General features: G+C 36.1%; 1 protein-coding gene across 1 annotated transcript in view; it reads left to right on the top strand.

The window, feature by feature from the left end:
• Positions 1–6,263: 6,263 nt before the first annotated feature.
• The window catches only part of Trim36 (tripartite motif containing 36), a 33,109-nt gene continuing 21,460 nt past the window's right edge, over positions 6,264–17,912 (top strand). The window contains exons 1-3 of the mRNA XM_027941098.3: positions 6,264–6,364; positions 13,757–14,082; positions 16,807–16,953. Of these exons, the coding sequence (XP_027796899.1) occupies positions 6,334–6,364; positions 13,757–14,082; positions 16,807–16,953 (504 nt within the window). The 5' untranslated portion in view covers positions 6,264–6,333. The remainder of the gene's footprint in view (positions 6,365–13,756; positions 14,083–16,806; positions 16,954–17,912) is intronic.

Below are 17,912 nucleotides of genomic sequence, written 5' to 3'. Positions count from 1 at the left end.
GCACGCAGAGAGGAGGCTCAGGTTGGGCAGGGGAATTAGACAGGAGGATGAGAAAGAACAGAATGTGAGAAGAAAAAAAGTATGATTTGAAGCCTGACTAGAGGTAAAAAGGAAAAAAGAAAGGATGTTCACACACGCACACAGGATTTTAACTGAGGAACTGGGAAAGGTCTTGGTGCCTGTATGTGGGAAGCTAGATTGTATGGCAGTAGAGAGAGAAGTTGATGGAAGCATGGTAGACTGTCAAGCAGGATAGAAACCCTGAGGGAACTGGGAAGTGGAGGTTTTAAATGGTTGTTTTCACATTTGCTGTCATCTTACCAATATATTCCTTCACTTTTTTTTTTTGGCTTTAAAAAGTATATAGATTAGCTGGGTTGGGTGGCTCAGTGGTAGAGCGCTTGCCTAGCATGTGTGAGGCACTGGGTTCAATCCTCGGCACTACATATAAATAAAATTTAAAAATTCATCAACAAATAATAAAAATATTTTTAAAAACCTTTTAAAAAAGTATACAGATTAGGGACTGGGGCTGTAGCTCAATGATAGAGCACTTTCCTTGCATGTGTGAGGTACTGGGTTTGATCCTTAACACTACATTAAAAAAATAAATACAACTACAACTAAAATTTTTTTTTAAAAAAGTATATAGATTAAATACAAAGGATTTTTTATATAAAATGTTTTAGAAGCAAGCCATGCACATATTAATGCAAATACAAAAGTAAGCCCTGCACTTCTGACTCCATTCCCTTACTTCTCTGCAATAATATGAATATTTCTTGTGCTTTAGAGACACTTATTTTTATTTAGCTGCCTGTACAAACATATATACCTGCCTGAATGTTTTTGTCAAGAGCAGCAGCATACAGAATTCATATGACTTTACATTTTTAAAACACTGTATTTTAGGCATTCTTTATCATTGGTACATTCATTTTATCTCCTGTATAGTATTTTATGGTGTGAATGCTGATTACTATAAGTCCCCAAATAAGATCTTTGTATGCATATTTATGTGTACACATGCAAGTATTACAATAGGAACATTCTTAGATAATAACTTTTGTCAAAAAGAGTTATTAACAATTTTTGCAAAATTTCCCTTCAAATAAGCTGTACCATCTATACTATCACAAAAAGTTTGAAAGTGCCTAGTTCCCCACATTGTGGCAAGTTGTTTTTTTTTTTAAGTTGTTCATGGACCTTTATTTATACATGATGCTGAGAATTGAACCCAATGCCTCACGCATGCTAGGCAAGTGCTCTTCCACTGAGCTACAACACCAGCCCTTGGCAAGTGTTTTAACATAATTTTTGGAACTTGTAAATTAGGTGAAAATGGTTCAGTGAAGTTTGATTTGCATAATGGAAGGCCTTTAAAATTTATTTTCACCAAGTATTGTCTAAAGTTTATCTTTAAATATTTTACATGAAATCATCCAATCTCTTTTACCTTTAAAATTAAATTAAAATTACCTTTAAATTTTTGGACCCACAACACTATTCAGGTGTTCTGATGTGAAACTACAGCTGATGGGGATTTATTTAACCCAAGAGTCAGTATTAGAAAGTCTTATTATTTAACTGGTTGAGCCTTAAAAAAAAAAAATCTATGTAGGCACTCAAATGACATAGGCATTTGCTGTTTTCCTCATTTCCTTGTTGAATAAGACTCTTGGGAACCTGAGGGAAGGAAGAAGCCCTCTGGGGTCTAACACCTTCCGATATGTATCTGAATCAGAATAACCCAGTCATTAAGTGGTCAGGCGCTTATCCTCTCTACCCGTCACCTGTAAACTGAGGATGTTCCATTAAAGATAATTGCAATAGCTCCTTGCTGTTCTCAATTCTACACTCCTGCCGTCATTTAGCTGCAGGGTTGGAGAAGAGGCTACCACTGCTGACTCAGCTGTGGGAAGATGGTAGAACTTGCGACAGCAGAAACGCTCCCAAAGAGGAAATTAAAGTGGGAAGGCATTTCAAAATCTAAATATGCGTCTCTATAGATCTGTAGTCCCTTCACTCAGTTTAGGACTCTATATGATATTGAAAGAGATAAGGGAAGCTGGAAAAGCAATGGTGTGATCTAGTAATATACTTTGCAAATAACCTAGGTTAACTGATTCTCCGTGCGAGCTGGAAACATTTCAGAGGAAACGTGCCTGAATCTTGGCAGGTGAAATTAACTCCGCTAAGTCTCTCCGTGCATATGCAGCTCAGGACCCTCTGCCCTCGGTTCTCAGGGGAGAAAAACAAGGGGTGCTGCGGGGTTGTGGGCACTCCCTTGCCCCTATCCCTTCAACTCAATTCTTGGCCAGCACCCTGCAACGGAACTCCCTACCCTGAGGGCTGGACCCTTGCCACTGGGTAGGAACATGTGGTGCGTGACGAGACCACGCCCAGGTGAGAAGCGGCAGGAAGCCGAAGCCAGTGTTCATTGATCACTAGGGGAACTTGAAGTTCCACCCAAAACCAATCAAGTCGCGAAAAGAGGGTTCGTAGACCTGCGGTGGGTGGGGGTTGCGGAATACTCAAAACGGGCCTTGCAGCTGGTGGTAGGAGTGGGAGGTAAATCGCTCTGGTCACCTCCGGAGCGCGGCTCCGCGGTGCCCTCGCCCCCTCCTCAGAGCTCAGAGCCAGGAGATGTTGCTCTTTCGTGGTGTCTCCAACCGCGCTTTGGGAAAGCAAAATGAAGCGCAGAGGGGCCGCGCCAGGCGGGTGGCGAGGGATGCAGCCGGTTGCATCCTGCTGCAGCCCCACAGGACTGCAACACCCGGGCCCCGCCCCGGCCCCGCCCTCGGCTCCACCGCCCTCACTTCCGCCCCTCGCAGCTTCCTACCCAGGCAGGGGGCAATGAGTCACGGCCTGGGTGGGAGTGAGGGGCTAAGGAGCCGGAGAGGTGAAGGCGGAGTGCGCCCCGAACCCACGCGGAGCCCCACCCACCGCAGGCCCGGACCCTCACACCTGCCCCGGCGCTCCGAAGGCCTGCCGCCCCGCCCTCTTTGTGCGGAGGGCGTTGTTGCCTGGGCGACGGCCCCGGCCCCGCCCCCGAGGCGCCCCGCCCTGGTCTCCGCGCGGCGGTCGGCCCAGCTGCAGTCCGGGAGCCGCCGCCGCCGGCAGTGGGGCGGGTTTCCCGGGGCCGTCGCTGGGAGCAAAGCTGAGTCTCCCGCGCCTGTGCTTTCGCTTGCCCGCCCCTGCTTGTTCCTCGCCTCGTCGGTCCGCTGGCCGGATCCGGCTGACCAGCTTGCCCTCCGGCTCTTAACCGAGGCACCACTGCCGCCGCGGGGACCCGCCCACCAGACCCTGCTCGGGGCCGCCAGCCAGCCTGTTTAGACTCTGCGGTTGATGACACCTGGCAGAAGGCTACCATGGAGGGGGATGCTTCAGACTCTCTGGTGAGTGAGGGCCTAGGGGCTGCCTCCTCTCGCCCTGGTGGCGGCGCGCGGGGACCCCCGGGGCTTTTTCTGCCCTCCACCCTGAGCCGGGAGTGAGTCTCTCCTCCCGGAGCAGCCTGGGCTGTCGTGTGGTGGCTCCGCTTCCTCATAGCCTGTCCCCACCAGGCACTGGTTTCACCACCCCCGCCCTTTATTAAACACGCTGGGAGGGAAGGACTGGTCATCCCCTGGGCCCCGAGGAGGGCGCGGGTCGGTGATTGCCCACCTGAGCACCTCGGGGAATCCGACTGGGCTCTTTAATGGGATCCAAGCTGGAGAATTCGCTTTAGCGAGGCAGGTGCGTGACCCATCCTCCTTTGTCTGGGAGCGTCTTAGGGCTCCCGCGGACTCTGGCCAGGTGCTGCCGCAGTGAGCGAAGGCTGTTTGGCTTTGCCGGCTCGCGGGGTGGGGCCTGCCAGAACCCTGGCAGCCGTCGAGGTACTAGAGTTTTTGTTTGGAGATTCGTATGTACACTTATTCCGAAGTTTTCCAATGAACCCTTTTGAAGAGCGAATGAGCCTCCACATTACATTTCTTTTTAGATTGTTTCTCCTTCAATAAACAAAAAATGGACAATTAATTTTTCTTTTGTGTAAGAATTATTTTATTGTGATTATAAAGCTAAATTCAAGACAGTGAATGCTTCATGTACAAGAAAAATGGTTAGATCTTCTCCCAATGAGAGGTAGACCTTAATTAAGGGTATTGTTTTATACACAAATGGGGTGTGAAAATCAATTTTGGACATTCAGTACAATATTTTCCTTTGAATTATTGTCGAACTCTTTGTGAAATGAGATAAACTGAATGTTCTGTATCTTTGGTGTGAATTGTAGGTGTGGTATCTCATTTCCAGATTTATTAAAATCCTGACAAATGGGCCTTTATTAAATATTTGACTGATGCAGCAAGAGAACTACAATGAAAGTGATAAAAGCATTTGTCTCTCGTGTTAATAAATCATTAAGGATTGTTAAAATTCTTTGTGACATTTTAAGGGAAATAGTTTAGCATACATTTTTGTTTAAGATAAATTATACTACATGCATATGTAGTATGCCAAAATACACTCTACCATCATGTATATCTAAAAAGAACAAAAAAAAGATGTTAAAAAGGATGGGTGTATTAATTACATTTTAACTCTGTGTATTTCTACTAGTTGAAATCATTGTAAGGTTAAGAGTTGAAATGAGGTTGAGTCCTTTAATGTTGGACATCATTAAAATTGCAGAGATGCTGACTATAGATTCATAACATTTAAAATTCAGGTTACATGAGAAAACACATAGGCCAAGGAAGGGAAAGCAATATGAAGTAATTCAACTTTTTAGTTATAAGAATCTAAAATGTTTCTCATTTAAAATAAAGAAAGGAGGCTGCTTCATAGTGAAATAGGGAGCGGGAGCATGGGAGGAATAGACGAACTCTAGAGAGGGCAGAGGTTGGAGGGGAAGGGAGGGGGCATGGGATAATTAATGATGGTGGAATGTGATGATCATAACTATCCAAAGTACATGTTTGAACACACGAATTGGTATGAATATACTATGTATACAACCAGAGATATGAAAAAATGTGCTGTATATATAATAAGAATTGTAATGCATTCTACTGTCATATAAATAAAAAAATTTACAAAAAAAAAAAAAAAGAAATAACGTCTATAGTATTGAAATACTTTTAATGGTGCCTTTTAATCCTCTACATCCTTTTAGTATTTATTAAGTGCTTTTATGGTAACGGCTTTGATATATAGCATGAAAGCATCAAGCATTTTAACTGCATTACAGCATATTAAAAATGGTGAAAAAATTGCTGATAATTCCACTTGTAAATAGATTTCAACTAGGATTCTGTGAACATATAGGCTAGCCTAGTTTTTATCAGCTTTTGTTATTTGCCACTCTCAAAACAATGTACCAAGTAAGAATACAATCTGTTCTTAGTGTTATATTTAAACTTCTTTTTTTTTTTTTTTAAAGGAGAGAGAGAGAGAGAGAGAGAGAATCTTTTTTGTAGATGGACACAACACAATGCCTTTATTTTTATGTGGTGCTGAGAATCGAACCCAGGTCCCACCTGTGCTAATCGAGCGCTCTACCACTGAGCCACAATCCCAGCCCACATTTAAACTTCTTTATTGAAGTAATTTTTTAAGAATATTACCGAGTTCCTAAATCATTGAGTTATTCATGATGATTTGAATGACTTTTTATTTTTTGATAGACTATTATGGTCTCCTGATATTTTATGCCAACTTCTTTTATACTTATATTTCTTTTTGTCTCGTGTCTGATCAGTTTTGCTTTTTCCAGTACTGGGGATTAAGCTTAGGCTGTGGCATGTGTTAGGCAAGTGCTCTACTGTGAGCTACATACCTTGGCCTTTTTATATTTTTATTTTGAAACAGGGTCTTACTACATTTCCCAGGCCAGACTTGAACTTGAACTTCTCCTGCCTCAGCCTCCTTAGTAGGTGGGATTACAGGTGCCTGCCCCCCTTGATTCTGATTTTTGAGCTATGGATATTGGAGGACAGTTGATGGCATAAAATTGGGTAGTCTGAGGGAGCTTCAGATTTTTAAAAATCTCTTAACTTTTTAAAGCATATGCTTTTCTACAAGAGCTATAAGCATGATAAAATGCTGCCTTCTGTGAGCTTTTGACTCTTGATTTTGTTTTATTTTAAGGTGTCTATTAAGAATATCGAAAGAGAGCTCATTTGCCCAGCATGCAAGGAGTTGTTTACCCACCCACTGATTCTCCCTTGTCAACATAGTATCTGTCATAAATGTGTAAAAGAACTCTTATTGACTCTTGATGATTCATTCAATGAAGTGGGATCAGACAACTCCAATCAGAGCAGTCCTCGACTTCGGCTTTCCTCCCCTAGCATGGATAAAATTGACAGAATTAGCAGACCAGGTATGTGGCAGAACCTTGGTTGGGGTTGGGGTGGGGTACTTTCATGTTTAGGAATAACTGTGGAAAGAAAATTGTTTTTATCATTTTAAATGTTAACTTTTTCCAGGTGGATAAACTAAAACTATAATTATAAGAGATTACTCCCAGTTAAAATATGAAAATGAATTCTTGTTTTTTGATATGCCCTTAAAGCATATATTGGATATTGAACCCTATCTTTGTGATAAACCTCTTATTAACTGTGTCTATATTTAGGGGATATTCTGACCCTATAGTGTCTTTGATATGATAAAACATTGGATTAGTGATATACTTACCAGAGAAATATCCATATGTGTAATACCCAAATAAATACTGCAGAATTAGAAATGGAACTACATAAAGGCAAGTCCTAGAAAACTTTATTTATAGACAAATTATTTGATATCATTTGAGAATTTTCTTTAACCATTCTTAATCCATTTTAAAAATAAGAATTTTGAACATCACAAACAGCAGAATTCTGTAATAATGTATAAAGTAGATCTGATTTAATATAGAGCACATATACTATTACTTTTATCATATTACCAACATGTAAATTGTTTCCTGTTGATGTAGTGTTACTTTTTCTTAGGTAGCTATTACAGGATTAACTTATTACAAAGTAACTTAAAAATCACTGGAGTTGCTGAAATTCTTTTTTGTGGGGGGCGGGTACTGGGGATTGAACTCAGGGGTATTCTACCACTGAGCCACATCCCCAGCTTTATTTTGTATTTTATTTAGAGACAGGGTCTCACTGAGTTCCTTAGTGCCTTGCTTTTGCTGAGACTGGCTTTAAACTCATATTCCTTCTGTCTCAGCCCCCTAAGCTAGGATTTTGACTGGGATTACAGGCATGTGCCATTGTACCCGGCTAATGCTGAAATTCTTAGTACACAAAATTCTTGGTACTGAGGTCTGAGGTGGGTAAAAAATATGTTCTTGGTAGTATTTAAATGGCCATAAATTTCAGATCTCAGAGCTTCAGCTCTGTCCAGTTTGAGCTTTGAGATTTTTAAATTTAATCCTTCTGTCAGTTTCTTTCTCTTATAGTATTAGGAGTAACTTTTTAATGATGTAAACTTTTTTCTTTTCCCCAGAGAAGGATGTCTTTCTCTAAGTCGCATATGTTAAAATTTTAGGTCACAAGCATAATAAACACAGAACAATTTTTCACTTTACCTTTTTGGTATAGAAATATTGTATAAATATAAATATCATATATATATATATATATATATATATATATATATATATATATATATATATAGTAAAATATTGTATTGTACAATACAATATAGATGCATTTTCCTATTAGCTTAACCATTATAGGAAAACCAGCAGCCAGTTGATTCTAGACCTTCCTGTTGGAGACAGTGGGCCGTGGCTAGGATTAGAATGCTTGCCTTGTCAAAGAGGGCAGAAGCTGCTTGGCACCAAATGAATTTGTGGAATTGAGGGCACCAGTTGTCAGATTTACTATTTTGTCACAAACCTGGTAATGGTTTTTAAGTGAAAACATTGGCAGTTAATTCAAATTATTTAAGAATATTGTGCCAGCTCAACATAGTGCAGGACTGCTAAAACATGTCTTTGGCTCTGACTCCTCCAGCTTTTGTAGGTCATCAATGTATGCAGTCTTTATTTTAAATAATGTATGGGTGACCAATATCTGCTAGTATTGTAGAGGGGGATTCTGCTTCGAGCAGTGTGCTGAGCAAGTTCTGTCAACTGCCCGATTTCTCTAGCACTGAAGTTCTTTGCCTTATTGAATACCAGCTATATTCATTCAGTCAACAAATACTTTGAGTGCTCACTGGTTACCAGGTAAGACTAAATGCTGAAGAGGTAAATAAAATAGACCTATATTATGAAAAAGTGTACAAAGGTTCATAAAGGATACCAGATTTAGAGTATAATTCTTTGTCAAGCACTCATACTGAGTAATTGAATAGATAAACTAGAGGACCCAAAGGGCGAGAATGCCTCAAATATGATAATCATTCCTGAAAGTTTGTATCGATGAATATAAATTTTAGGATTGTCCTCCACATGATCACATGATCATTAGGTTTAAACTAATAGAACTCATTCTATTACAGATGTAATGTTACTTATCTTCTGTTTGGACATTTGCCTGTAGTATTTTTTTGGACAGATTTATGGATTCATGGTTCAGTAATATCACTGCCCATCTTTTTTTCTGACAGGGTTTTTCTTTGTTTTTATCAGTTATACATACTTGAGAAGGAAAACAGAAACATTATTCACAGGTATCAGAAGGGGAAGAATAGAATTCTAAAAGTTACTTTTGCCGTTGGTTTAATAAAGAATTAGATTTGTGCTGTCCCATGTAGTAGCCATTAGCAACATGCAACTGTTGAGTGATTGAAATGTGGTTAGTCTGAAGTGAGATGTGCTGTAAGTATAAAATGAATTTTAAAGACTTAGGGTAAAAAAACATTAAAATATTTATATTGATTACATTTTGAAATGACAGTACTTTGAATATAGTGAGTTAAATAACATGTTATCAAAATTAATTACACTTGTTTCTTAATTTTTTTATGTGGCAACTGAAAAATTTAAAATCACATATATTTTAACTTTGGCTCCTGTATTTCATTTGGATAATGTTGCCTTAGACGTTTGATAGAGCTTTTTAGATAAAAGAGTTCCTTAAAAGGAGAGTAAAATTTATGTGTATAACATAATTGCATATTTTATAAAAAGAGCTATATTGTCTCATGCTTCTGATCATATATGTACAAGTTTTCTCTTTTTTAATTTTCCTGAAATAAAAAATGGAAAAAATATATTCAGTGCTAATAATGTTTATTTACAGAAAAAGATACCCAGTTTTAGTAATATTTGGGTCAGTAAAAGACAAACTTGAGAATTTGATTTACCTTTTTTTCTAACAGTTACCAGAAATAGGATTGTTTAAAAACATAAATGTATAGAACAAAGTATAGGTCCCTTAAGCACTGCACCAACAATGATGAATTCTGAATTCCAATAACTTGAATGTTTAAATACCATGTGTACTGGGAAAAACACATTTTTACTGTTAATTCAATAATTGTATTATGTACAGGACACAGTTACTGCTTTATCTTTTGTTAACAAGTTGTGAATCTTCTCTTTGAAATTAAATTCTAAATCCAGCTTTCTGTTCATTGTTCACAGCTTCACAACGGAGATCTTTGGGGTGGAGAGGTAGAAAATGCTTTATTGCTTTTGTGGCCAAAGGCAGTATAGTGTTAAATTTAGATTATGTTATCTTGTGTATATATAAGGTTATTTAACATCAGTGGTCAAGTCTTCAAAATTATGTAGAAAATGAACAAATTGTGCTGAAACGACTTAAAGGTCAACATGACTAAAATTTCAAGCAAGTTCTGATGTTTTGAAGGGGGGAACACTGATTATTAGTGCTTGCATTTTGTCAGTATGCATGCAACACCTTTTTGAAGAAAATGATAAGTATTCCTTTTGCTTGTTCTTTTAAAAAATATATGGCACCTGAAAATTTCTTACATTTACTTAGTGGAACAAAGCTTAATATAGGAACATTGGGGAGACTAAATAAGCCAGTACTTTCTCATGTATTGGAAATTTTGATTACTTTGTTGATTATTTTTGCAGTTAATAACAATTGTTGCTTTTTTATGAATATGATGTCTTTTTATGTTTAAAGTATTGGCACCAGAGTTTTAACACCTGAGGTCTTAACCACTTGAGGTAGATAATGTACCCTCCTTTTTTTAGGCTTTCTGAAGTATTCTGTGTGAAAGATGGACCAACCTATCAAAAAAAAAATTTTTTTTTTTTTTTTTTTAAACTCTAGTTGACCTTTAAAGTAAAACGGACTACTTTTCTTGTGTAATGCTGGTGGTACCCTCTTGCTCTTTGGAGAATAAGAAAGACCTGAAATGTTATCCCTTTTCTGTTTTTCTTGCCTTCTTTTGCATCTGTTGTAAAGTTTTATAGCCATTCTTCAGTGAGGATTTAGTAAGTCTAAGACCATTTTAAATGTTGAAAATTAGTAACTAGAAGGAGAGAAATAGTTTTCCTAAAATAATTTTTTTCTTTGTTTTTTATTTTTGTTTTGGTACTAGGGATTGAACCTAGGGGAACTTTATCACTGAGCTCTATATCCCCAGTCCTTTATTTAATTTTGAGACAGGATCTCACTAAATTGCTGGGGGTTTTGCTAAGTTGCTGAGGCTGGCCTCAAACTTGTGATCCTCCTGCCTCTGCCTCCTTACTTGCTGGGATTATAGGTCACCACTGTACCTAGCTTAAAATAAGTTTATTTCTTATTACCTTTTTGATTCAGAAGGTAGCTGAGAAAAATAGTTTTTGCAAGTTGAAGAATTCTAATATAATATTCAAAGAGTAAAGGTAATCATGGACATCAGATGGTCAGTATATGCCAAAAGAAACATTAATGTGGCAGTGTAAGGTATCAGCTCATTGCCAGACACCAGAAGCCCAACATGAATGCCTGGTGTGGGGAGTGGTAGTATACCAGTTGTTGGCTAGGTGTAATAGTGGGGAAGTTATATGCAGCCAGACTGTGGAAGAGGATGGTAACTAGCAGAAGTTTGGAACTTTTATTAATTGACTCTTTTTCTTTTGAAATACTTTATTTTCTCTTTGGTATTTAAATGGTAAAATATATGACTGAAAGTTGACTGTTTGGGAGAACTTGCTATAAATCAGTTTGCTTACATTTAATCAGTCTTTGAAGTGAAGATATATATACAAGGAAAAGAATAAATTTTGCAAATTGATAGTATTAATATAATTTGCAAAAATTGACTATTGCTTGGCCTCCAATACTTCCTTCCCATTGCAAGCCATCATTAGTTTTCTTTTTCATTATATCATGCAATAAAGCAATATTGTAGTAGTGAGAATTGTCATTGTTTGGTTTCTTGATTTGGAAATCAAGAACATATCTTTTTATGATAATGGAAATGTTCAGATTTGCACCATGCAATCTGGTAGCCGCTAGCCCCTAGTGCTCTTGCATATTCAAGCTGCAACTTGTGCAGCCAGATAACTGAATTTTAAATTTTATTTAACTGAATTTAGATATCCACATTGGTTAATTACTATATAGCTATAGAAAGTTGAAAGTTGACTGTATGACATTGTATTCTTAGTTCCACTGTTTTAATTTTTTCATTAGGTTTACCTCCCCAGAATACCCTTGAATCTGTCCTGTTTAATTTTTTGCCCTAAACATATATTGCTTTTATCAAAACAGTGGTAGAAGTATAGGACAGATGAAATAAAATGTAAGTTTTGCAGCATTCATGAGAAAAAATTGAGAGCTTTCAAGATCTATATAGAAAAATAGCCAACATTTCTATTCAAATAAGTTAGGTTAAAAATACTCATGCCTTGATTTAACATTTTACCTGATTTAAGAAGTTCAATGTGATGCTTTACCCTTTCTTTTTGACTGCAAAAGTAAGTTAACAGGTATACAGAAAAGGGATGAAACATCTTTTTTGAAATTTCTAAACACGAAGACCAAAAATCTGAGTATCACCAGTAGTGTACATGTTAAAGCATGATTTTATTGTCATGATTTAATTTTGTTTTATCTCATTAATTGATCACAACCTTCATAAAACCAATAATAGCCTTCTTGTAAAAATAAAAATATTGACTATTGAGATAATTTATCCATTCATTTAAATTCCCATCACTTTGCTCATGTGTGGAAGCATGCAATTAATTGTGAATTTACATTTGTTAAAACTTGACCACTGCACTATACCTCTTCCAGAGTTGTTCAGTTTGTTTTTTAATTAAATGAAATTTTCATCAGCATGTGTTTTAAAAACAGCTTTGCTGCTTATTTCATTATATGCCTGCTGTGGTGTGAAACATCCTGGACTGAATTGCATGTTCTTAAAATTATTATAAGAAAATATATTTGGGTGGAAATTTCAAATTTTTATGAGATATAAAATGCATATGTTTTCATATGCATTAAAGTTAAAATATCATTAGAGATATTAAAATATTCTGCATGTTTGTTTTATAAGTAGATTTGGGGGGCCTAATGCCATTTTAGCATGGTAGTAAGTCACTTCAAATAAGTATTATTGTGGGCTGATTGTTATATTTTACCTATAGTGCTCTCATGCCAGGCATCAAGAGAGTGAGCATAATCATGTGCAAAGGCAGTATTAATGTAGACATTAAATACGATAGACTGAGTTTAACCATTCATTTTCGGTATTAGATACATTGTAGTGTATAAAAGGATGCTGTAAATTATGAAGTTTATGTTTATATTAAGTGAGTTATTTTGTGGTCAATCAAGCTTACATACTTTAAAGAATAGGCTTTTAAATGAGAGGAAGGAATGTGGTGTGCATGCACTGATGTTCAGTGGACAACTGGATTTATGGGACCTAATTGGCGGTGAGAATTGTCATTGTTTGGTTTCTTGATTTTTTAAAAAATCAGGATGATAATATTAAACAAAATATGTTGTTTTATATTATAAAATTATTTGTAATATAACCCTTATATTTATAACAAATAAGTAATTTAATGATTCTTTGTTTCAGGTTATAAGAAGATAATAAATGGTTGGTTCCTCTTAAAGTTACTAAATTCTAGGTCTATGAATGAGTTTTTTACTCTTCTATAGATTGCACTCACTTAACCTAATGATATTGCCTAATGACTTTTTCTAGATAAAACAATACTACAGTGGGAAACCTTCTATTGTAGTGGTTCCTAAATTTTTGTGATCCATATATTCCTTTGAGAATAAAATAAAATTAGATTGTTCATATAAAATATGTATAAATAAATAGATGGGTGGAAAATTTTGTGCATGGTATCAAAGAGTTTGTGGATCTGCCTGGAGATTTTCCATGGGCCTTAGCTTAAAGACCTGTGCTCTTTTTTGCATCCACCCATTTCCTCTCAGCTAAGACTGTGTTCATTTAAATGCCTTTGGATATAGTATATAAAAGTAACTATATAAATGTCAATTATGTAATTTCAAAAGATCCTCCTCCCATGTAGTATTGTATTATATGTTTTATCTTTATACCTGTATTTGTTTTAATATGGGTTTTATATGGGATTTACTGTATTTTCTTTTTCTCTTTGATCTGATAGCTATTTAAAAAGTTGAGCTTGTATTTTGCATATCAAATAAAAATAGTTTTTATAAAAGAATGCAAATCAACTCAAATGGAACCGTTTGGGGTATTATGCTTTTGGAATAGATTTGTAGATACATCTTTCTAAAACGTGACTCCTCTTTTCTTCATTTCAATCATTTTGCTACTGATTTAACTAAACAAGGATTCACTAATTATACAGGCTGGAAGCGCAATTCATTGACCCCTAAGACAACTACTTTCCCTTGCCCTGGCTGTGAACATAATGTGGATCTTGGAGAACGAGGAATCAATGGTCTGTTTCGAAATTTCACTTTGGAAACTATTGTCGAGAGATACCGGCAGGCAGCTAGGGCAGCCACAGCCATTATGTGTGACCTTTGTAAACCACCACCTCAAGAATCCACCAAAAGTTGCATGGATTGTAGTGCAAGCTACTGCAATGAATGCTTCAAAATTTATCATCCTTGGGGAACTGTAAAAGCTCAGCATGAGTATGTGGGTCCCACCACTAACTTTAGACCCAAGGTAAGTTAGAATGTTATAAAATATTTAATGTTATAAATTTAATGTTATAAAAATATTATGAGGACTGGGATTGTGGCGCAGTGGTCAAGCACTTGCCTGGCATGTGTGAGGCCTTGGGTTCCATCCTCAGCACCACATATAAATAAATGAAGTAAAAAAGCCATTGGCAACCAAAAAATATTAAAGAAAAAAAAGGTTGAGTCTGGAACTTGACAGAAAGAAAGTAACATTAAAAGGAATAGTACAAGAATCTAAGACCCAGTCCACTTATTTGGAGTTATGTAGTATGGGGCTAAAAATCTCCCTCTTAGAAGGCCAACCTTTAGATAAACTTGGGTTTCATTCTATTAGAATCCAGTGTAATCCAATACAATAAGTGAATCTTCATACTGATAACTCTGAGTAATAGGGGAAAGATATCTCTCTGATTGGAATGTTTTAGAAAGCTTTTATGCTTTAGTGTGATAAACTCAAAATTGCCCATAAGTTTTGGTTTGGAAACACATTTTTTTTTTTCTGATATTGGTAGTTAGCTTAAATTGTACTATGAGTAAAGGGCAATTGCAGCTTGATATTCTCAATATTCTGAAATTTAAAATATCTCAGGTAGAATATGCATTGTCTTAAACATTCTGGATAATTTGTTTAATAATGCTCACAAGAACCTTGTGATTTATCGTATGTTCTGCTATGTGACTATGTGACTGAAAAGCAGAATGGTTTTTGGATATCTTCATTTTCTGATTTATATAGATTTAAAAAAAACTTTAATTTGATTTTTTTTTTGGGGGGGGGGGTACCTGGGATTGAACTCAGGGACACTCTACCACTGAGCCATATCCCCAGCCCTATTTTGTATTTTATTTAGAGACATGGTCTCACTGAGTTGCTTAGTGTCTTGCTTTTGCTGAGGCTGGCATTGAATTTGTGATCCTCCTGCCTCAGCTTTTTAAGCTGCTGGGATTACAGGCGTGTGCCACCACACCCAGCTATAATTGATTGTTTTAAAAAATTTCTTACAGCATAGTAACTTGTAAGAATATGAAAGTATAATTCCATTCTTAAGTGTAAGGCCTTCAATTTGTGTTAAAAAAGGGAAAAATCTCCAAAGTTATATGGAAACTATGAATTGTTTCTTTTTTTTTTTTTTAAGAGAGGGAGAGAATTTTTTAATATTTATTGTTTAGTTCTCGGCGGACACAACATCTTTGTTTGTATGTGGTGCTGAGGATCGAACCCGGGCCACACGCATGCCAGGCGAGCGCACTACCACTTGAGCCACATCCCCAACCCCTGAACTGTTTCTTAAATAGTGTAGGACTGGTAGAGTAAAGCAATAACAATCTACGCTTCCACATTTTGAATGACTCTTCTCAAACTTTCTCATTTGGCAATAGATTTATTAAATAGCTTTTTGTGTTCTTTATCTCATTTTAAACACTCAAGGTCATTGATTTTTAAAGATTTTTCAGTTCAACCTGGTGTTTTAATATTTCTTTTAAAAGATTAATTAAATCAGTTAATCTATTCTATCATAAAAGGACCTATGATTATTAAATTAATTGTATTTAGCTTGAGTTTTTGTGAGTTAAGGATTTCATTGTTTTGAGCATAAACTACATTTACCATATGCTGAAAGATTGATAAGAACCAGAGAAATATAAGTAAAGTTATATTGAAAAAAAGTATTTTTTCCCTTAGTAAGTGTATAATTTAATATAGTATAATTCTAAAAGGGGATGCATTGTGCTATAGAATATTTGCATTTAACTTTCAGGGTTTTTTCCCATATTTTTAGTTATAAATGGACACAATACCTTTATTTTATATGTGGTGCTGAGGATTGAACCCAGTGCCCCACATATGCTAGCTACCACTGAGCCACAACCCCAGTCCCAACTTTCAGGGTTTTTTTTTTATCATTTCTTATAGAAAGCCAAACTTTGTATTTTACTTCATGTGTAATGATTTTTGAGAATGTAGGAATTTGAATATTCTGAAAAGTTTTGAGATATTTTCTACTGTTTTTTTCTCCTGAATCTATATCAGTATTAACGTTTTCCATATTGTACTTTTTTTTTTTAACTTGTAAGTTATCGGACCAATTTTCGTTTGCTAAAATCCAGTCTGTTGGAACCATAAACAACTTTTTAATTTCATTTACATACTAAAAATACCCCCTTGTTTGAAATGAAAACAATTATTTTACATAAAATTTCAAAAGTATAATGATAAATTACAAAATAAATAAAAATGTAGAAATGTGTAGAAAACACAGTTGGTCAGTGTGATTGTAATTGGTTTATAAAAGCTAACACATTGGAAGATTACATCATAATGTGTTCCAAGATTCTCTTAGCAACAGACTTTTTGTAGGAGTGGTCAGGCTATAGATTCTCATAAGTTGTTCTGGTGTCTTATAGAAATATCCATCAAGGTCATTAAGAATTGCCTCGTCTGTGTGGTTGGAGGGCCTTTTAAGCTTGGTTAATCTTTCTGCTAGGAGTGAAACTTTCATTTTCTTATCACCACATTTAAGAGAAAAAAAATCTCTATATTTAAACTGAAAAATGGTAATTTAAATACAGAAATTTTTTATTTTTTAATATTTTTATTCAGTAAGTGAATATTTACTGATTTTATAACACAAATGTTTATATTTTGGGACTTCATTAGATTACTGAAACCTAGATGCTTAATCATAGTTTATTCCTTACTCAATAGATTTTAATGTGCCCAGAACATGAAACGGAGAGAATAAACATGTACTGTGAATTATGTAGGAGGCCAGTTTGTCATCTCTGTAAGTTGGGTGGTAATCATTCCAACCACCGTGTAACCACTATGAGCACTGCCTACAAAACCTTAAAGGTAGGACTTGTTTGTTGTTTTGGAACTGAATTTTGATTCTTTGTAACTTTACCTTAAGCCTTTAAGTTTTTATTTATGAAATTATGGCTTGCAAAGTGAGCCATTTTACAGAAATGAGTTAACAATGTAAAGTATTACTTAATAATCTACTGATTGAATTACTTCCTATTAACTTTATACATGAACCTTATAAAAACTTGTAAAGTTTGATTAGTAACAAAGTAAGCAGTGGTGTAGCCTCCTTTTTTATTTCTTTTTTTCTGTTAAGCAATATATTAAAGAGGAATTAATTCATCTATGAAACTACCACTCATTTTAATTATCACCTGTTTTTTTTTAATATCATTATTATTATTTTTTTAATGTGGTGCTGAGGATCAAACCCAGGGCCTCACGTGAGGCAAGCACTCTACCACTGAGCTACAGCCTCAGCCCCTTATCGCCTGTTTTTAACACTATGTATATATATTTTTTGGTCTATATCTAATTGCATATATACACAGTTTTATACTTTGTGTTTTATACCTATATCACACTTAGTATTCCCTCTGTTGTCTTTGAACTTGTAGAAAACAAGTATACTTATTTTAATTCTTCTTGTCTACTAATTCTCTCACCTTTGTTATGTCTAGGTTTGTTTTAATTGATTTTTCTCATTATTCTTCATATTTCCCTTTGATTACCTAGTAATTTTTATTGGCTGCCATGTATTGTAAATTTTACCTTGGTGTTGGATCTTTCTGTATTCTTAAAATAGTCCTTGCGTGTGTGTGTGTGTGTGTGTGTGTGTGTGTGTGTATGGTGGGGGGATGCTGGGGGTGGCCTAGAACATGCTAGTCAAGTGCTTTACCACTGAGCTACATTCCCAGCCTCAAATATTCTTGAATTCTTATTGGGTATGTGATTAAGTTACTTGGAAACTTGCTGTTAAACCTTGTTAGGCAGGACAGAATGGCATT

Source organism: Marmota flaviventris, chromosome 5 (genome assembly GCF_047511675.1).
Source record: "Marmota flaviventris isolate mMarFla1 chromosome 5, mMarFla1.hap1, whole genome shotgun sequence".
In the NCBI taxonomy this organism is placed as follows: Eukaryota; Metazoa; Chordata; class Mammalia; order Rodentia; family Sciuridae; genus Marmota; species Marmota flaviventris.
The sequence above is the reverse complement of the archived record's forward strand: the minus strand, read 5'-3'. Positions and strand labels throughout refer to the sequence as shown.